Source organism: Annulohypoxylon truncatum, assembly GCF_022578515.1.
Source record: "Annulohypoxylon truncatum strain CBS 140777 unplaced genomic scaffold F4807scaffold_13, whole genome shotgun sequence".
Taxonomy (NCBI): Eukaryota; Fungi; Ascomycota; class Sordariomycetes; order Xylariales; family Hypoxylaceae; genus Annulohypoxylon; species Annulohypoxylon truncatum.
Genome location: NW_025953799.1, coordinates 508927 through 528223, shown reverse-complemented (window position 1 = coordinate 528223; position 19297 = coordinate 508927). Strand labels below are relative to the sequence as shown.

Below are 19297 nucleotides of genomic sequence, written 5' to 3'. Positions count from 1 at the left end.
TGGCAATTCTCAAAAACTGATGACAAGAAAATTTTGTATAACCCCCTTTTTTTTGTCCACCTATGACCGATTTACTGCAAATCCCAACTTTTGTGCTCGCTTTTGGCTTTTGCTACCTCTGTCCAAGCGTCTTTACTTTGATGACCTATGTCTCTGAACTTTACCTATTAGAATAATATTATCATTTTTATACGTCGTTGAACATACTTGGAATAATAAGTTCCACATTTCTGTAATTAATTGGCGATAGTGGTTTGTAGAACAAAAGTAATATTGAATCGTAAGGAATGTTTCTAGGGCACGTAATTCGTGTAAGTGGCCATCAGAAGTTCAATATGTGTATTAGATCTCAGCCGGTGCTAGAATGCTGTTGGGTATTATTACTAGCGATATCTGTCTACTGTTGCTAGCATTACCCCCCGATTCTCGAACTCTGATAGCCGTCTATGAATGACTTTTTATTTACCGCCGGTGTTTAGGGGACTCTTTGGGTCGAACACGTCGGTCGTGATCAGCTCGGGGTACTTGATGTCTCCCTGCTTCAGAGCTTCCTCCATGACCTCCATGATGACGATGCTCTCGGACCAGGGCAGAGTAGCACTCTCCTTCTTGCCGTCCCGGATGCACCTAGCGCATTCGTCTGCTTCCCAGAACATTCCATGACCCCATTGTCGCTCTGGGTCCTGCGGTATAGGGTAGTTGACGACCTCAACCTTGCCTTTCGCGTCTGACTTGATAATCTTGTACTGTTGAGGGCGGTAGGCTGGACCCATTACTTGGATTTCACCCTTGGGACCTTGAATTCTAATAGCGGGTCCAGCGCTATTATGTCCGTCGATATCAGTGGGAACTCGCATGTTAGTCATGGCAAGTCCCATGCTCTTGTGTTTCGAGAACTGGAGGATGATGTTGGTCATCTCATCAGCTCCCGTGCTATACTTGTTCATGGCCGCTATAGTTCTCGGTACCTCCTTTTCCGCTTCGGGTTGGAGATGGTATAAGAACTGGAACAGCCACGTTAGGGAGTAGATGCCCAAATCTAGCAATGCACCACCTGCTAGATCTAGATTCACCATCCGGTGTTCATTTGGGAAGGTTAGGGTACCGTTAGGTCCGTCATTGCCAAACGAGTTGTCGGCTATGACAAGACGCGTCAGTTGATGAATCATGTGGGGAGATCACGTTTAGCGAAATGAGGAGCATGTAAGTTAAGGATTCTTACCAATAACTCGATACACAGGTCCAATAAATCCGGACGACACCAGCTCCCGAATCTTGATGCTAAGAGGGAAGAATCGTGTCCAGACAGCTTCCATAAAGAATAGATTCTTGGCTTTAGCAGTCTCAACGAGCTTCCGCGCCTGGGCGGCGTTCACAGTAAGAGCCTTCTCACATAAAACGTTCTTGCCGGCTTCTAAGGCCAACATAGCGTTCTGGAAGTGATGGCTGTGGGGCGTTGCGACGTAAACGATTTCGACGTCTGGGTCATTTACCAGCTCGGCGTAAGAACCGTACGCCTTTGCGCCAGCTGGGGCTTTCACCTTCTCTAGAAAAGATTCGGCGCTCGCTTTGGATGATGACGAGGCGACGGCCACCACTTTGTGAGCGACATCGTGGACATCACGAGTTGCGGGGTTGTTGAGTAGGTCTTTGGTGAAGGCTACCAAGATAGGCTATTAGTTATGAGTCTTATCAGCCGATATTGAGTGTATGGGTATCTGGCTCACTCTGAGCGATGCCACCGGTGGCCATAATGCCCCACCTAATGGTAAAGGGTTGTGAAGTCATATTGGGTGTTGATCTATAGCGTACGGGAACTCTAAAGGCGAACAGGAACGATGGCACTGGAAGTGTGGTAGGAAGCCGTGAAGTCTTCAGGAAACTTAACTTCTTTTAAATAGGCAATAATTAGACGACAAGGGTTAATGCTGAATAATGTTCCGATGCTATCTCGGGAGTGCTTTCCAGTCCTACCTTGAGGATCTGATCAAAGGTGGGATAGCGGGGTAGCTGAACGTTACTAGATACCTACAGTACCTGGATATCCGACATATCTCCTTTAATTTGGCAGTTTGGGAAGGTCTATGTACGTAGGTGCCCGTGTGTGTAACAATCTACAACTGCCAGCACAACCAGTAAATTTCATCTGTGGGACGGGCTTTCCCGCTTGATTCCTCATATTTAATCCGTTCAAACCTTCCTTGGTTCTCAACATAGACACTTATCCGTATACTAAGTGGTTAAATATTCGGAAAATAGGTTCCGGTTAAGAAACTGCTATTTTAGGTCACATATTTAAAGCTATTACCTACTTACCTACCTAGGGACTAGGAAGTTGAAGCTGAACGTCATAGACATACAAAGAAATGTACAGATGTACCCCGCGGTTTTGTCCGCCGTCTTTCGGCCGGTTATATGAAAAACCAAAAGCGGACCACCATATATCCTATCTCCGACTTTATGAAAATGACAGGTCATGTACGTAGCTCTGAGGTGTATTAGGTAAGCTGCGAACACAAATGACTTACATAATTCCAACGTAGAAGCTGAATGACGTATGTTTAACTTCGAAGGTCTCGTCCCTTATACAACAATTATTGCGCTTCAGTTGTCCGATAGTCGCATCTACTATTTAGAAACCCGTCAGATACATGGTGATGTAATGCTGTAACAACATAAGGTAGCAAGAGATAAATACGACAGATAAACGTCCCCGCTCCGTCCTCCCAATGCTCTTGCTATACTGGCACCTCAACCCCTGCCATCAATGAACTTTACCAAAGGTAAAAGGAAGAAAATATATTTCATCAAGCGACAAGAACGACTGTTAGGTGGAAGTCAACCCGCTCTTCATGACGCTCTGTAACTTGCGACCGTTCAACTCAGCACCACTATCTCTATCGTCTATTAAGACCTCATTTGTACCGCGCCGTAATTTATTCCCGATCCTCAAGTATTATAGCAAAATCATCTCTTCACAAGATTGCCAGGGTTCCGGTGTAAGGTCTTTCGCCATGAGTACTGAACCAGCGCCGATGCCAAAGATGCTGTACGGAACGGCCTGGAAAGAGGAAAAAACGAGTGAATATGTCTATAAGGCTCTGAAAGCCGGGTTCCGAGGAATCGATACCGCAGCTCAACCCCTTCACTACAAAGAGCCTCTCGTTGGTGCAGCTGTGAGACAGGCAATAGCAGAAGGCATCGTGAAGCGGAGCGATCTATTTGTGTGTCGTGTTTTATTCGTGACAATAATACACGGTGATCAGCTAATAACAGACATTTAGTTACAAACAAAGTTTACTCCTTTAAGTGGCCAGGATCTAGGAGATCTCCCTTACGATGCGTCGGCGCCGGTAGTGGAGCAAGTCCACTCCTCTATAGCTTACTCGCTTCGAAACTTTCATTGTGTAGATTCCGAGGAGCCATATATCGATAGCTTAGTCCTACACTCGCCACTTGGTACCTTCGAAGACACGATGACGGTGTGGAAGACGCTTGAGATGTATGTACCGCATCAAATTAGACAATTAGGAATATCCAATGCGTCTATTCGGTACGTTAACTGGCTATGTACTCTGCCTGAGATCACCGTTCGCCCGGCTTGCGTACAGCATCGATTTTATGCGGCCAATTTATGGGAGAGGGATCTACGAGCATACTTGCGTCAAGAGGGCATCGTTTTCCAGGCATATTGGGTCCTATCTGGAAATCCACTTCTGTACACTTTTCCACCCTTACAACGAGTCGCCGCTCATGCTGGCGTCGAATTGCCGATCGCATTGTATTCGCTCGTACTCGGCCTCGGAGGTACGGCGGTTCTCGACGGAACTACAAAAGAAGCACACATGAAAGAAGATCTAGAGGGCACTCAGTTCGTAGAGGAATGGGCATCGAGTGAACGAGGTCGGGACATCTGGTCAGAGTGTTTGGATCAGTTCAAGGTGTTCATCGGGGAACATGAGTAGGATGATGTTTATCCGTGGGGAAGGCCGGTTGTCAGAGCCTCAGGGAGACCCTCAAGAAGAAACCCGACTTCATGTAGTGTGGAAGCTAGGAGTGCTCTGGACTTCTAATTGATTCTTGGGTTGAATAATTAGTAGCGTGATATTGATTGCACAGGTCTAAGAGGCTAAGACTTTGAAAAGGGCTGACCTAGTAATACTGATAATTGGAATTCACATTATCTAGGTACTAGCAACTACAATTACCAAAACCACCTTGACTTCGGTGTCCTTGGGTATCAGCCTGCAAGCCTCAAGCTGGAAAATATCTAGGTTACGTCCATCGTCGCACCGTGTGCAACTTAGGTGTTGATATATAAAATCAGCGTCATGTTGTATTGATCGCTTCATTAACTACCTAGGTACCTAAATAGATGTATCAAGATAGGTGAGTATCATTACCTACCTATGTATCATGTGTAGGTATATAAACCGCTTCTACATCTAACCCTAAGATTTCCCCATATACCCCTATAATCAATGGGAGAAACCCCAACTATTAATTCAAACAATTAATTTTAAGCATTGGCCAACAAGCCTCTATGAGTCCTTACAAGTCACAAGTTTCTAGAAGTTTTATCACCCCCACGCAAAGATGGACCACAGAGAGAGCAGCAAGGAGAACGTGAATGCTTTGGTACCATGTAGGTCTAGGGCAGCATCCAATCTTTCGTTTTCTTCTCTCGCTCCTACATAAGTACTTTTTGTATTCTTTTTATGTTTATATACATTCTTCACTTTGCCCGTAAGCCGAATTAATCGTTGGGCATAAGCAACATCATGCTGTAACATCATATGTCTAAACTAGGAGCAACTATTACAAATAACATAAACTAGTTTCGGTTGTTTATAAAGCCATGCTTCCAAAAGCACATCATACCCATAAACGGGGAAAATTCTGCAGCTCACTGGTTCCGCGCGAGTGGTATGACACTATGGCGCTACCTAATGGCACTCTGACACTGGTTAGCTCGGCGCAAGTGGCGCTGCTCGACCTCCAGCTACGACGAACCCCTCATGCCCAACGCGAATTAGCGAGTAAAATGATAGCTTGGGAGAAAGCTCTATCGTCACACTGCAGTAAATAAAATGCAAGTCTACCTATGTAATCATGCGAATTAGAATTAGATTGTTACCTAGAAAAAGTTCCAACAATGGACCTGTCTATCTGCAGGTCTCGGCAACTTACGACCTCAGATTTTAGGGCTTCGCGGCACGACGGGAAGGGTTTCACCACATGGCATCATCCTGCTATTTCTGCCCTCTCATTACGGTCCGCCGCCAATGTATCCCAGAGCCCCGGGACTGGGGATCTAAAGAAAGTAGGAAACTAGAAGAATCACACGAGCTGAGCTGCAAGATCTAAGACATGCAGAGACGAGCGAAGGAAGGAAACCGGTTCGAGCCGACCCCTCGGGTTGGGTGCCCCACTTTGAACCGAATAGATAAAGCCTAACCAAGCCAGCCACGAGAGGAACTATTCGTTTACGGAATAGTACCTGGTATCTGGGAACTTGGAACTCCCCACTTTCTACTTGGGCTGAATTGAGGTGTGTAACGAGGAGGGTCCCAAGGTTCCCAAGGTTCCAAGGTTCCAAGGTTCTTATCGTTTATTTGGTCATCGTACTTTCTTTTTCCTTTCGTTTTTTTTAATTTCCCCGACCAACAGCTCAAGTTGCGATGATGTACATGGTACAGATCATCGAATTAGCCGCATTAGATCCTTAAGCTAGTCAACTGTACATGAACAGTCAATAGTCGCGACGGCAATAACGTAAGTAACAGTACATTCCTATGTACAATACATCCATCCCGTACAAATTTTACTTTTGGCCGAACGGGCCATCGTTTAAACCACCCCCACTTCTCTACCCGCCGAACAGGATGAAGCTTACAGCTTACCGGGTTACTGGAACCTTTCCTCCTACCTTATCCCAACGACCAGGGCCTGGTCTAACAAATCTAGGTACGCAATAAGAAAACGTACCTCTGTATTCCGCGCACAAATCCCATCTTCCCATCTGCTCATCTGCCCATCTCACTTCGGACCCCGGTTCTTTTGCTCCTTTTGTATTGAATTTTCGCTTGTATCAGTTCCATATTGGTTCTGCCCTATCACCCCCATCACCCCTATCACCCCTACATACGACATATGCGCCAACGCGAGCGAAGCCTGCGTAATCTAAAACGTATCCCTGCCCTGTCTTGTGCCGCTCCAGATCTAGCACGCCAACCCGCGTAACCTATAGGTTGGGTATTGTTGTAGTTTTTTTTTGTACAAAAGTACAATTACCCTTCAGCCAGCCAGCCAACCAACCGCTCGCGCGCCCAGCCATGCAGAAGGAGAACCCAGATCCAGGCTACTATGCAGCGATCAGTGGGATGGAACGGCGGCTAGACCACGAGGGTCCCGCACAAGCTAGCGCCAGCGGTCATCCTACTACCGCCGGCACCGCATCCAGAGAGGCGGTGACGATTACAGGGGGAAGCGAGGTCTGCCACCACCACCAACCCTCTGGCTCTAGCTCTAGCCATGGCCCTGGCCCTGGCCCTGACGCCTCCGTCGCTTCGCATCCCGCGGTTACGGTTGCAGGAGTTTCTTCAGCACCTACCATTCAGACCCAGGCTAGCAATAGTAGCGCCTGCCCTAATTCTGGCGTTGGTAATGCTGCCCCTATTACCACTACTGTTACTGCCGCCGAGTCCTACGAGCAGCAGCACGTGCACAGCGTCTACGAGACTATCGCTTCACACTTCTCCTCGACGCGGTACAAGCCCTGGCCCTTCGTCGCTTCGTTCCTCAATTCTTTAGCCCCGGGGTCCGTCGGCCTGGACGTCGGCTGCGGCAATGGCAAGTATCTCGACGTGAACCGGGACTTAGTCATCTTCGGTTCAGACCGTAGTGCGAACCTGGCCCGGCTTGCGCGCGATCTTAAAATCCTGGGGAAGAGCGAAGACGGGAAGGATAAGGAGAAGGTAAGTGCGGCTACGGGTGTCGATGTAGTAGGTGTTGCCGACGGCTTGGACCTCCCCTTCGGCGGCAGCAGGCGTGTAGATTTCGCGATATGTATCGCCGTCATCCACCACCTATCTACGCGGGAGCGGCGTATCGAAGGTGTGCGCGCACTACTCGATTGCGTTACCCCGCGGACCGGCAAGGTGCTGGTCTACGTCTGGGCGCTCGAACAAGGGAGCAGCCGACGGGGATGGGATGAGGGGACCGCGGATCAGGACCAGCTAGTGCCGTGGGTTCTGAAGGCTAACAAGCCTAAGAAAGCGAAGAAGGACGGGGCTCACAAAAAGGGGGGAGGTGGTGAAAGCACCGAAAACGGGGAACCGGGGCCGGCAGAGGCCACGTATCAGCGGTATTACCACCTGTATAGAAGAGGAGAGTTGGAGGAAGATGTCGAGGCCGCGGGCGGTGAGATCCTGGGTAGTGGGTACGAAAAGGACAACTGGTGGGTTATAGCAAGTCCCAAAGAAGGAAAAGACACGATTTCACCCTCTATACTATCTCGATAACAATATTAAAAATAATATTACAACGGCGATCACGCTTGGACAAATATGATATCTGCGGATGCCATTTAGGCGAATTTGAACCAAAAAAGCTGTACATTAAATTCCAATAATTCCTAAAAAGGAGCTCTCGGTAAGCCGTCAGAACCTCATCGTCTAACTCTTTATCTATCAACGACATGAGCAGTAGCTCTGCTTAGCTCTCTCCAGCCCGCCCGTGGAAAATGCCGCAGCTACAAGAATTCCCGATACATGATATGTAGAAAAATAAAAAAGATAAAATCAAAACTAAAACACGCGCTTCCCGTTGATCAATACCGTACATTAAACCCTTGCACCGCGAAGACTCCCGCTACTTTGCCTCATCCACCCCCAACGCCCCGACCATTCCGCACATCCCAACACCTGTTCCGTTCCTCAACACCCCCCTTATCGCCCCGGATATCAAGGCCACATACATCCCATCCAGACAACGTGTTCCCCCTAAACGGGAAAGAGAGAAGAGAGGTAGTAGCGAGGAGCGAAGGATGCACCAAAGTATTTGCAAAAATAAAAAATAAAAATAAAAAAAAAGATCAAAAGACAAGGAAAGAAAAGAAGAAGAAGAAAAAAAAAAACCATAAAAGGAGGCCAAGACGGACAAAATAAAAATAAAAAATAAAATAAAAAGCACTTTTTCTGACTCGTATCCTTGCGCCGCCCCATGATTTCGAGGAAGAGGATGTGGAAGGACACGATCAAGAATGGAACAAGTCCCGTCAACAACCCCAAGAAAAAAGGGGGAGAGAAAGAAGGAAGTCGGTTCGGCTGCCTGCGCCCCCCCTTATCTCGACCCGTTCCCCAAAACCGTCAACACCCACCCGTTATTGATTCATGTTATCATTTTTTCCTCTTCCCTCTTTTTCTTTTTCTCTGTCTCTGTTTTCTCTCTTTTTTTTTCTTCAAAATCTTCCTCGTTCTGTCGTCAATACATGAATATATCCTATTTTGGTTATATGACCTGATAATACCTAACCCATTTCTTCGAAAAAATAAAAAAAGATGCTCGCTCCGGGTCCCGATGCAACGCTTGAAGTTCCTGTTGTTTTGTTTTTTTCGACGACGTAAAGCTCGTGTTGCCGCTGTAACGTTCTTCGTGTCTCGAAAAAAAGGGGGCTAAATAACAAACAAAAGAAAAACAAAACCGTGAGAAGGTATTGTAATGGCGGACTCAAGTACCCAACTGGGATCTTGATCTCGCCTAATCAAATGTCGTAACTCGTTCTTTCCTTAGACCTTATTGCAAGGCCAGGTTCGCTCTGTGGCTGTCTGCCATGTAGTCACTGCCGCGGATCTAAGTGTCTTCGCCTTAGGTCTGGAGACAGGTGGTGGCTAGTCTCCGGGCTCCTTCGTCGTTTCGAGCCGGTTGGTTCTGGGGTCGGCGGGAAACCCATGTGAGTGGTCCAAGAGCTCGGCGCGGTGTTGGGACCAGGGCTTGGGCTCGGGATGGAATACGCCATCGTGTTATACGGGCTTACGCCCGTAGTGAGCTCCGCGACTCCCGGCAACATTCCTGGCAAAGGAGGCTGGGATTCTGTCTTAATAGGAGCCAGGGGCATGGGAGTATGTTGGTGGTAACCATAACTTTCGGGTACGTGTTCGGGGTATACGGGGACGTGGCGTGGTATGCTCTCCCTCCTCGACGCAAGAGGTCTGCTAGACGTCGAAGGCTCCCCGCGCTCGTAGCCTCTTCCAGGTCCAGGCGTCACGTTCCGAGAAAGGCCGCCTTGCGAATGTGAGTGCGAATGCGAATGCGCATGCCGTGTAGATATCCTAGGACCGCCGTGGGGCTCATCCGTCGTTACCGGAGACATCACGAAGGGTTGTGCCACTCCCGCACGGCGTTGTATGTCCTGCTCTCCAAGCTGCCAATGCATCGCCTCTGCCGTACGCCACGGTATTCCCATCTCCTGGGATACTTTGATCCACATCTCATGCTTCAACCTGTTTCGTGTCTTGTTAGCTACTTCGGTCTCTCGGGTCTGATCGCTACGCGTTCTAAGTAAAATATTCGCTATTCGACTCCGAGGTCCTTTCCTAAACATCCTACTCACCTCTCATATAGTCTAGCGAGTTTGTTCTTCTTCTCCTCATCCCACCAGCTCCTTTTCTCGAGGTAGTTTTGGTAGTGTAGGCGACAGCTAATGGCGCTCCTTCCTGGTAATCTCTTGGAGATGTCGTCCCATTTCATACCATTTCCCCGGAGTTTAGTAATCAAGTCATTTTCTTCTTGAGTCCATTTGCTCTGTTTCTTGGCAGGCGATTCCGCCGCGTGTGGTGACATGCTGCGTTTTACCGGTACTGCCCCTGCTAAGTTTGGCCCTGGTCCTACCGCTCCTAAACGCGGAGGAGCGTACAATGATGGTCCGGGAATGGGTGCCGTCGTCAAGGCGGCTGGGGTCGCTGGAAGAGGAACTGATGCGGCTCGGGTATGATGAGGGGGGGATTTGGAGGACTCATTTGAGTCGGGATCCTTGAGGAGAGAGTTGATATCCACGGTGACGGTTAGGGGCCTATAGAGCCTTGGGCAGGCAGGTTTTCATGGAAGCGCTGTTAGGCGCTGAGGGTCCTCGCAGGCGTCAAAGAGGCGGTAATGATAGTTTTCCTCTCAGCACAGTTCGTGCTTCTTCGACAGTCCGCTGAGATCGCCTAGAAGCGTTTCGGTTTTGTTTGTGATGTTTTACAAACTAGGCAACAACAGTCACCAGCTCGTCTAGATATCGTGTACTTGAATACTTAAATTCGAGAAGAGTATTATGATAATTCGATGCCAAGTGCTTGAGGCTGAAAATGGTGAAGTTCGTGAAATCTTTAGTGTGGGATAGAAAACCGTATGTAGTTCGAGGTGAAGGAATACTTTAGGAACACTTTAGAAACAAAAGGGAGAGAACGTTCAGGGAAGCCAGAGCTCTAGATTAGTGAAGGGTGATGATGTTTTGTGAGCTGTCACACATGATTGGTTTATTATGGGCTACTTCTGGGCTTCTCTCGTAGCCAATAAACGAATACGTAACAGCCAGAAAGGCTTATGGATGAATGAGGCGACGCCAGGCGGGTAGGTACAGTACCTCGCTCAAGCCAGGTAGATGTCTAAGGATTTTCCAGCCCAAGGTACTTCCTCTCGACATTCATAATCTTTCCCTCCTATGGAGTGTCGTTATAGTGGCGACGAAAGCATCATAGGTCCACGTCTGGGTTGCGCAGTGCGAATTGATATCGGAGAAAAAAAATCAAGAAAAGAAACACTAGGTTAGGAAAGGAAAAAAAAAAAAAAGTGACTACGAGACTGAGGGCTTCAGGTTGATGTGAGCGTACTGGTGGTCAAAGAGAGGAACGAGTAGACAGGGTCTAGGTCCAGGTCACAAAGCCGTAGGGCCCCAAGCTCAAATGGACAGCCAGGGTGTGTGGGGTGGGAGTTTATGGTGTGTCGAAATCGAAGTGTGGAGACAGGATAGACACCAGGTTTTCTACGTTTATAGGTAATAGGCAAGTCGTGCGAGGTATAATAGAGACCAGCAGTTCGTGGGAGTTGGGTAACACCTCACCGACTATGTATGCCAGCACAGAATACATAGTCTCTGCCGCCTCCCCCAAGAGCCTTCCTCGGGAAAAGGAGGGGGGAGGAGTCAGGCTAGCAAGTGACAAGTTTTCAGGTGATACGCCGTCAAGGTCCAAAAAGCCCTTAGAGACGCAGGTGTTGTGGATATTTCACCTATTCATCTCCAAAGAGACTTTGAGATTGTAAGTCGAACAAACGACTTGTTGGCCATGCAAGCTACTTGACCGGGGGCTGACATTGCCACGAAATCATGCATAACACTCGCAGAGAACAATTCACCACTTCCCATGTATTTTCGGTTAGTACACTAGGGGGTAGCTGCTAAGTCGGCGGATTAATGACGCAAATGAGCGACGAACTGAAGAAGCCTGCAAACGAACGAGGTGTTCGAGAGGCTCTTGGGACGTCCAGGGTTGGGACGTTCCCATCCCATCCCATCCCATCCCTCCCCCCTGGAGAGCGATGTTGGTGTCCGGAAAGAACTCCAAGGAGTTGCCGCCCTACAGCTCGAACATGATGGGTTCGCTAGGACAAGACTTACGGCATGCGCTTTGGGCCTCTGCGCGGGTGCCAAAGCACGAACACATTAGAACCTAGGCGTGACAGGGCACCCCGTCCAGGGCCGTCCCAGTTGCTGTCCCAATGCCGCTCCGAGGCTTAAGGACCTGAGGGACCCCTTGACGATCCATTGCAGGGCAGCTTCACGAGGCTTGGTAGAGATAGAGATCGATTCGGAGAAAGTACCCGTCCCTGGCAAGCGATACTACCTACCCAGAATTCGAGATCCCATTAAGCCCCAATGAACAGAGTGGTGGCGGTGGCGGCCGTAGAAGACCAGTAGACCATGTAGACAGTGAAACTGCAGACCTAAGTGGGGACCTTCATGAAACCGACAGCCAGACCTACCTTTCTATGTCACTACTACCCTCGCTACCTTAGGGCAGTGTGGGCAGTTCGGACATGTACAATAATTGCTAGGATATAGCTATTTTCTGATGTGCATGTGCGGATTACGACCTTGACTTACCTGGGAGGGCTGCGAGGGCTGCGAGGGCTGACTAGGGCCATTGACGATGAAGCCCTTTCGAGATACGCTAACACCGGCTAGGCGGGAGGACGATAAAAAAAACAAGGTATAGGTTGGTTCTTCCCATCCACGGGAGAGCAGGGTATGCTGGGTATTGTATACAAGTAGTAGTTCACTGCGCCATCCGCGAACATGGGGACATGGGGACATGGGGGTTTATGGTTTGACATGTCTGGGGTGGAAGTTGGTGGTGGTGGTGGTTGTCGTGTTGGTGTTGTCAGTTCCAGATCGGACGCAGAAGCGAACGGAACGGTGTGAATGGTTTATGTGTGGTTGCGTAGGGTTCTGTATGGTTCTGATGTACGGCGGTATAGCCTGGTCGTGTATAGTATGTAGTGCGTAGTGTGAGGTTGTGGTCTAGATATGCATGTGTGTGCGTGTGTGGTGTGTAATGTATAGCGTGTACTAATGTGTGTGTGAGTGTTCGAAGTTACCGGGAACAATGGAACAATATTTGCGAATAAAACATACTTTTTGTCTATTGTCTACCTACCCCTACTACTCTAGTCTATTAAAAGTTGTATCATGTACTTAATTGCGATCCCCACTAATGAGCGGCACTAGCCCTGTGCTAGCTACTAGTAGGAATGGCAGGAGCACCAGACTTGAAGAACAAAATACAAAATACAATACAATTTGAAATAATTAATTAAAATAAGATCGAGAAAAAAAGAAGGACAAGAAGTACCTAACAAAAGCCCCCCCTCCACTTCTTCTTCCCCCTTTGTTCCTCGACACGGGATATGGGGCTCTCTACAAGTAGCACGTTGCAAAACAGAGCTCAACGTCTGTGCGATTTCGACGCTTTGATGAACATATCATCTGCAATCGACTCCAGTTCGTCTCATACATATTATCCCGGGTACATCACACGTTGCCTGTAATAAGCTACGGACCCGGTGTGTTTCTTAACACTCTTCGCATTTTGCATTTCTTTTCCAAGGAAAGTCCAAGTTGCGAGCACGAAGGAAATTCAGTCAATGACTGTTTCCGGGTCACCGGGAATAGCGATCTCTGGATCCGATGAACTGGCGGTCAGCAGACTTAGTATGCATAATGGGTATAGGTAGGTTATAGTTGAAGGTGGTTATTTAAAGAGGGATGGATAGCCGACTCTAGGAGGACAACAACGTATAGCTGATAGAGTATAGTATAGCCTTGGTATAGCGGCGGCGGTGGTGGTGGTGGTAGTAGTAGGTACATACTTCCCATCCCTCCCTTTTCCCTACTACACACGTCACTGCCAAGTAAAGGTAAGGCGGTACCGAACTTCAGCCTTCCATGTCTGTTTAATGGCGTGCATGAAAACAACTGCCATGAACCATGATCTACTTTGCCTACACGCATCACAATAATTAGGAAAAGTTGGTTTGGGCCCATCCGCACACATGATGCGTATGCTTGTCAGGAAAAAACTCTTACACGTACACCTCGTCGAGAACTGCGCTGTTTGTTTGCCTTACCAACTTCTGATAGGACTATAACCCCTGTCCGGTTCCTCACTTTTTTTTAAAAAAGAAGACGGAGGGCGAACCTGTTGCATTGAGGGGTTTGCTGGCCTCCTAGATGATGGATCGCGTGCGCTACGCGCGAATTCAGGGACCATACCTAAATGTCAATAAAAAGTCGGGCAGACAAGCCGGGGGAGGAGTGCCGGTAAAAAGAGACGAAGAAACAGAACCACGTCTATACCTAGGTACGGTAGGTATATACCTGTATACAGGTGTCTGCAGGATACAATCGCATTGTACCGCATTCTGTAAGTGCATTACATACTACATATGTATGCGAGTGCTGCGAGCATCCAGCGTAGCTAGCGCAATCTATCTACCTAGGTACTGTACCATCACCGCAGCTTTCTGTGACCAGCATGAATATTCTACGACGTCAATATATTCTTCTTTCCCATGACGGGAACGAAGCATCATACCGTCTGGTTTTTGCACTTTTTGGATCGTAGTTCTTGTGCTCGCGCTAGATTGGTGGGAAGTGTCAAGCGTGAAGCGTGGGGGGTGTGGATGGTGTGGATGAGGAGAAAATCTGATCGTTTACCGACTGTTGCTGCCCGAATGAAGCGGAGCACATCTCAGGTATGTACTCTTCTTTTTGCTTCTCCCGTTTGTCAATCAATTAACAAGAAGCGCACTATGATCTCACTAGGGTTTAGGGTATATATCGTGATTTCCGTTGGCGACCTTGCTAATGATGGCGGCAGCCCTGGAGAGGGATATATACGAGAAACGGATACAGAAACAAATCCCGAAGTATCGAGGAATTAAGAAGAAAGAACATACCTCTCATAACTCGTAAGGCAAAGTATCCAGTCATAACCGTTGGTAGTATCGTGAACTAGTCCCCAGTGGATGCAAGGCGTACATGATGTGGCCGTGCTGGAAGCCCGGTGGACTGATTGACGTGCAACGTTCGAGGTCAAGTGAGGCAAGGCGTATGTATGTACGTAGGTATTCTCTACCTTTCGACCTAGGCCTGAATCGAACCAGTCTGTCAGGATTCCGACGGGCCAGTGAACCCCGGGACCGTCTAGTTGGGCTCGTCAGCCCCCAACTATCAGCCACCAATTTCATCTGGCAGTTCCTTGGTGCCCATTGGAAATCCCCGACTTCATCGTACCTATCTACCTTTCTACGTAAGCTACCTTAATGGTTCAGGTCTCGGTACTTCCAACCCGCTTTTGCCCGTTTGCTCCTGGGTAGCTGCGTTGGCTTTGCATCGATGGCTTGCTTTAATTGTTTCCTGCCGTACACACGCCCGGTTGATGCCCGTCCAGCCGCAGCGCCGTGGCTTCGTCCCATATGTTCGGCTATTATTATGTCGTGGCTTAGGAGGCTCTTAGTCAAACGTCAATCAACGGTTAGGGCGCAACGAGACATGGACAAATGAAAGCCTCAGTGCTGCCCGACACCTGAGGTGAATCCCGAGAGTGAATGCTGGCCTTCTTGTCCTGTTAAGACCATGCCGAAGGACATAGCATGACACATCAAGCGAAAAATGAGACGACAACATGGCTGTATCTCTCATTCCTGGGTCGGACTTTGACAGCAGACAGAACTGGCCGCCAACGGGAAAGCGGTGAACAATGCCATAGATGCCGGTACCATCCGGCACCATCCGGCAGGAACAACGCATATTTGCCCCCGTGATGAGGCCACGCCGTTCGTGTTAGATATATTACCTTGAAGTCTTGGGTGTGTCCATCTAACGTCCGTAGCCTAAGACAGCATTCCGGACCAGGGTAGCTACTAGTATAAGAGGAACAATGATTCCATTTAGGGCTGTGGTGTGAGCGAAAAGGGAAACAAAGCATGACCGGGCATGGGGGGAAAAATACATACATACCTACATTAAGCCGTCAGCCTGGGCACGGGGTGGCGTTGCGGCAACCGATTTGTGACTTGTCAATTACCAATTCTGATAACCAAGATTTCGAGGACACCTAAAAAGTGCTGTTTGCTCGGGCTCTGCGTTCCTGGACCGCTTGAATCCCGGCTCCGGGATTTCCCCGCGAAGTTGACAGCCCATCAAGCGGCTGAACGTAGGCGCCTCGCCCTAACGAAATTGATAGATCTGTTTTTGGATCGCCGGTTCGCTGCCGGAACTATCGGACTATCGTAAGCAATTGAATCATACGTGGGGGACGGAAAGGCGATAATGATGGCGAAATGGCGTGTCATATTCCGCGTCCTTCTGGGTATGCCGGTATGTACAGAATCTTGTGTCTTCTTATGTTCTATGTTTGATTGCATGAGAAGAAGGTCGATAAGGCTGGATGCCTTCGATTCTGCTGGCGAGATCTGTCGTGATACCCGATGAGTTGGATCTTCAGGGGACGCCGAGAGAATGATGCAAACGGCGTCATCCCAAATCGATGGTCCCCTATTCCAGATTCGCTTGTCCTACGTGACAAGCATTGGATCTCGGATACCTGGTCACAGACGTCAGCGGCCGTGAGATCGAATTTTTATTTCAAGATATCTTCACATAATGTGCTAAGAATGCGTTACCTGCATATTACGCGAGTTCCATGCCGCAATCTGCAAAATTCGATCAGGTCGATATGCAGGCCGATGCCATTCTGGGAATCGTCGTACGATCAACGATTTGAAAAAAGTAATAAAGCCAAAAATAAACTTGATCTGGATATCTGACTAAAGACGCCATACCTGTTCATAATAAACCCCCATGCAGATTACCTGCCATTCTGCCACTGTGGGGGCACAATACATAAATTGCGTTATATGACGATGTATTCTGTATAGTACCTTTAATGCAGGTGACAGTTCATAAAGTTTGTGTGGCTTGCAGGTGCAAGTGTGGCGGTTTCTTTAGCTGCGCCTGCGCTTGTCGGCCCTTACTACAGCTTACTCGTACTACCTAACCCTGCTAACCTTGGGCGGTTGCGACCTAGAGCAGCCTGGCAGCCTCCGCTAGGCACGTACCGTGACACGCCGTAGCTGCGCGGACAAGGGTTCAAAATACTGAACTTCTTTCCATAGCCTTCTTCTCCAACTACATCGCTGTTTTTGCAATTATACTGTTGCTACTGCACACATCACACATAACCCCATACAGCATAAATTCGCCATCTTATATGCATCTTTTGCCCAACATTCTCGTGTTCTCAACAGATTCCCGGAGTCTGCGCCGTCGCTGCGTAGCCATTGTGCGGCCCGAGTACTTCTTGAGTTCCTGAAGCAAGGGTCCTTACCGAGCCCGCTGTGGAGAATCGAGGCGTGAACTCCAAGATCAAGAGCCTCACTCCCGCGTGTATACCTTGCAGCTTGATACGCCGCTGTAGCTAGAATAGGACGTGCGTGATCCTAGTAATCCTATCGAAATTGGCCGATCGTCAGTCTTGATACGCCTTTCAGCACTCTCATCTCGTCTAGATATTCGCCACAGGCCAGACAAGGAAAGGCGAATAATGGCGGATATCCCGTTGCAAGTTATCTCCGAGAACTCGGCCTCTGAAAGGAGAATCACGCCATCATGGTCGATCAGCCAACTGAAAAGGAAACTTGAGCCTGTCACGGGTATCCCTCCGTCGTCTCAGCGTATTAGCTTGAAGACTGCCTCCAAGGAAACCATAGCTGTTGAGGCTGTAGATGAAGACACTACAATTCTATCAAACTTCCCCTTATCTGCTTATGCAGAACTGCATGTAAGTAAATATTGGTTATCACAGACACTGCATATAAGCTAGTCATCGAGCCAGTCGTTGCTGTGGAAGCACACTATGTCATAAATACGTGTCACCTTGTCAAAAAGCCCAGGCATACTTGCACACCTATATTCTACTCATTATAAGACCCGGCTTTGGATATCTACTAATCAGATTGCAAAGATCACCGACACCCGGCCAGCTAGCGCCAAGCTGAATTTCAATGACACTACTGGCGTTGAGAAATACATTATGCCGGAGGAGGAGTACGAGAAGAAATCCGATTCGGTCTTGGCCTGGAAGAAGGCCGAAAGGCTTGGTCGCTTCAATCCCGATGCCCCTAGCCTGGAGAAGGCCAAGATTGACGGCTTTGCTGCCGAAATTGAGAGCAGGGGCATAAAGGTGGGCAAAAGGTGCAGAGTTGGCGGCGACGACTCTCGAAGGGGAGAGGTCAAGTATGTCGGCGAACTCAAAGAGATTCACGGATCCATAGGTGCTTGGGTCGGAGTTCAACTTGACGAGCCAGTCGGAAAGAATGACGGAAGCATTGGTGGCACCAGATATTGGGGTATCGAATCGGCACTCAAGCATGGCGTGTTTGTCAGACCAGAAAGAGTTGAAGTAGGCGAATACCCTGTCCTTGATGACTTGGAGGATATGGAGGAAATATGACCGGTATGCCATCCTTCATCCGGGAAAGGGTTTTATACGGCAGCCACGATCCTCGAGACTGATATCGCACTACTGGTGCATGGTTACATAGAACCGACGGCGATTCGCGTAGTCTAGTCCAAGAAATTTGAATATTTGATTTAATGGGTACCTTGACATTGGATTTTCTCTTATGATCTATGGGATCAGCTTTAGAATCAAGGCTTGAGGCTTGTATGTGCAGTTACACATGATAGGCATACTATTATATCATTTATTTCATCCTGAGATTGAATGGGAAATATAAGCTTTAGATACTCTTGTCGTTCATTTAGCTCTCTACTGCCTTTTCATACATACATACATATCTAGGTATGGGTTTGAAATATGACAATCAGTAGGTAGTATTGTCGAAATATCAGTGGTTGTCCTCAGGAGAATACCTACCTAGATTCTTAGGTACCAGGTAACTCTACATAGGCGCACCACTTGGGTCAAAGCCCGTGCTAGCCGGAACCTAAGTCAAGCATCATCTTCAACTCGACTCAGTAATTGGTAAAATACCTTTACTACAACTCGCAGGCAGTGTCTGAGGCTATTGTACTTCGAGGTACTTCCATCTTGATTTTAACTCTTTTTCAGTTACCTGATGATATCAAATAGTTACCCCTGGCTAAAATAATGGCATCAAAAATACCCTCATTTACTTCGAGTCTACGGATAGCTATTACTTGTCAGATGTACTATCCAGTTGTCCTATTACAGCATTAGCAGTGTACAAGGTTTCGTATCACAAGAAAAAATACTGATGTCGCAAAACTTGATCTCGTGCCTACTTTAGGAGTTTTAAGATAAAGGCTAGATCCGAAGGGAGCTTGTGTATGACATCCTGGGGCGAGTTTGGCATCTGACACGCAGCAGATCTCCAGTTAGACAAGGAACATGGGTGAATCGTACGCATACGTACTCGGCAATCAAGATTGTGCTTACGTGCCACAACAGTTCCGAGAATACCGAGAAGCCACAGAACTGCTTGCTGATGTTATACTCATTTGGAAGTGAACAGGAGTTCCTAGTAAGACAATGTTTGTGGAAGAGTGGTCCTCGACAGTCGTGACACCTGGGCAACAAAAGCCATTATAGGATTTACTAAACAAACTGTTGTAATTGGTCGAGTTTTTCAAACCATCCATTCTAGACATCTACCTGTATTTCTTCAGGATGTAATCTCATAAGATGAACAAATAATAAGCTCTCTCATC

General features: G+C 48.1%; 7 protein-coding genes across 7 annotated transcripts; 5 read left to right on the top strand and 2 right to left on the bottom strand.

The window, feature by feature from the left end:
• Positions 1 to 249: 249 nt before the first annotated feature.
• F4807DRAFT_423367 (uncharacterized protein) lies at positions 250 to 2207 on the bottom strand. The gene is made up of 3 exons (XM_047997766.1): positions 1728 to 2207; positions 1223 to 1660; positions 250 to 1138 (listed from the first exon to the last, which is right to left on the bottom strand). Exons 1-3 carry the CDS (start codon positions 1786 to 1788, stop codon positions 459 to 461), a joined length of 1179 nt encoding a protein of 392 aa, XP_047854944.1. The 5' UTR covers positions 1789 to 2207; the 3' UTR covers positions 250 to 458.
• Positions 2208 to 2557: 350 nt separating this feature from the next.
• Positions 2558 to 4228, top strand: F4807DRAFT_65644 (Aldo/keto reductase). The gene is made up of 2 exons (XM_048003313.1): positions 2558 to 3224; positions 3285 to 4228. The coding sequence occupies exons 1-2, from the start codon at positions 2853 to 2855 to the stop codon at positions 3963 to 3965; spliced, it is 1053 nt and encodes a 350-aa protein (XP_047854943.1). The 5' UTR covers positions 2558 to 2852; the 3' UTR covers positions 3966 to 4228.
• A 1929-nt stretch (positions 4229 to 6157) lies between these two features.
• F4807DRAFT_65627 (S-adenosyl-L-methionine-dependent methyltransferase) lies at positions 6158 to 7551 on the top strand. The gene has a single exon (XM_048003312.1). It carries the CDS (start codon positions 6336 to 6338, stop codon positions 7521 to 7523), a length of 1188 nt encoding a protein of 395 aa, XP_047854942.1. The 5' UTR covers positions 6158 to 6335; the 3' UTR covers positions 7524 to 7551.
• A 411-nt stretch (positions 7552 to 7962) lies between these two features.
• On the top strand, positions 7963 to 8759 carry F4807DRAFT_65623 (uncharacterized protein). Its single transcript, XM_048003311.1, has one exon. The coding sequence runs from the start codon at positions 8224 to 8226 to the stop codon at positions 8677 to 8679; it is 456 nt and encodes a 151-aa protein (XP_047854941.1). The 5' UTR covers positions 7963 to 8223; the 3' UTR covers positions 8680 to 8759.
• F4807DRAFT_65622 (uncharacterized protein) lies at positions 8760 to 10106 on the bottom strand. Its single transcript, XM_048003310.1, has 2 exons — positions 9614 to 10106; positions 8760 to 9503 (listed from the first exon to the last, which is right to left on the bottom strand). Exons 1-2 carry the CDS (start codon positions 9841 to 9843, stop codon positions 8840 to 8842), a joined length of 894 nt encoding a protein of 297 aa, XP_047854940.1. The 5' UTR covers positions 9844 to 10106; the 3' UTR covers positions 8760 to 8839.
• A 2021-nt stretch (positions 10107 to 12127) lies between these two features.
• Positions 12128 to 12682, top strand: F4807DRAFT_423357 (uncharacterized protein). Its single transcript, XM_047997765.1, has one exon. It carries the CDS (start codon positions 12354 to 12356, stop codon positions 12546 to 12548), a length of 195 nt encoding a protein of 64 aa, XP_047854939.1. The 5' UTR covers positions 12128 to 12353; the 3' UTR covers positions 12549 to 12682.
• A 3780-nt stretch (positions 12683 to 16462) lies between these two features.
• On the top strand, positions 16463 to 18354 carry F4807DRAFT_423351 (CAP Gly-rich domain-containing protein). The gene is made up of 2 exons (XM_047997764.1): positions 16463 to 17384; positions 17568 to 18354. The coding sequence occupies exons 1-2, from the start codon at positions 17148 to 17150 to the stop codon at positions 18054 to 18056; spliced, it is 726 nt and encodes a 241-aa protein (XP_047854938.1). The 5' UTR covers positions 16463 to 17147; the 3' UTR covers positions 18057 to 18354.
• The last annotated feature ends 943 nt before the right edge of the window (positions 18355 to 19297 follow it).

Excerpts from the sequence above, each read along its gene's own strand:
- F4807DRAFT_423367 (XM_047997766.1), bottom strand. The coding sequence starts at position 1,788 with ATGACTTCACAACCCTTTACCATTAGGTGGGGCATTATGGCCACCGGT. Across the intron at positions 1,661-1,727 it reads CACCGGTGGCATCGCTCAGA|CCTTCACCAAAGACCTACTC; the intron begins GTGAGCCAGATA and ends CTATCTTGGTAG. Across the intron at positions 1,139-1,222 it reads ACCTGTGTATCGAGTTATTG|CCGACAACTCGTTTGGCAAT; the intron begins GTAAGAATCCTT and ends GTCTTGTCATAG.
- F4807DRAFT_65644 (XM_048003313.1), top strand. The coding sequence starts at position 2,853 with ATGACGCTCTGTAACTTGCGACCGTTCAACTCAGCACCACTATCTCTA. Across the intron at positions 3,225-3,284 it reads TGAAGCGGAGCGATCTATTT|TTACAAACAAAGTTTACTCC; the intron begins GTGTGTCGTGTT and ends ACAGACATTTAG.
- F4807DRAFT_65627 (XM_048003312.1), top strand. The coding sequence starts at position 6,336 with ATGCAGAAGGAGAACCCAGATCCAGGCTACTATGCAGCGATCAGTGGG.
- F4807DRAFT_65623 (XM_048003311.1), top strand. The coding sequence starts at position 8,224 with ATGATTTCGAGGAAGAGGATGTGGAAGGACACGATCAAGAATGGAACA.
- F4807DRAFT_65622 (XM_048003310.1), bottom strand. The coding sequence starts at position 9,843 with ATGTCACCACACGCGGCGGAATCGCCTGCCAAGAAACAGAGCAAATGG. Across the intron at positions 9,504-9,613 it reads CTCGCTAGACTATATGAGAG|GTTGAAGCATGAGATGTGGA; the intron begins GTGAGTAGGATG and ends GACACGAAACAG.
- F4807DRAFT_423357 (XM_047997765.1), top strand. The coding sequence starts at position 12,354 with ATGGGGGTTTATGGTTTGACATGTCTGGGGTGGAAGTTGGTGGTGGTG.
- F4807DRAFT_423351 (XM_047997764.1), top strand. The coding sequence starts at position 17,148 with ATGGCGGATATCCCGTTGCAAGTTATCTCCGAGAACTCGGCCTCTGAA. Across the intron at positions 17,385-17,567 it reads CTGCTTATGCAGAACTGCAT|ATCACCGACACCCGGCCAGC; the intron begins GTAAGTAAATAT and ends CAGATTGCAAAG.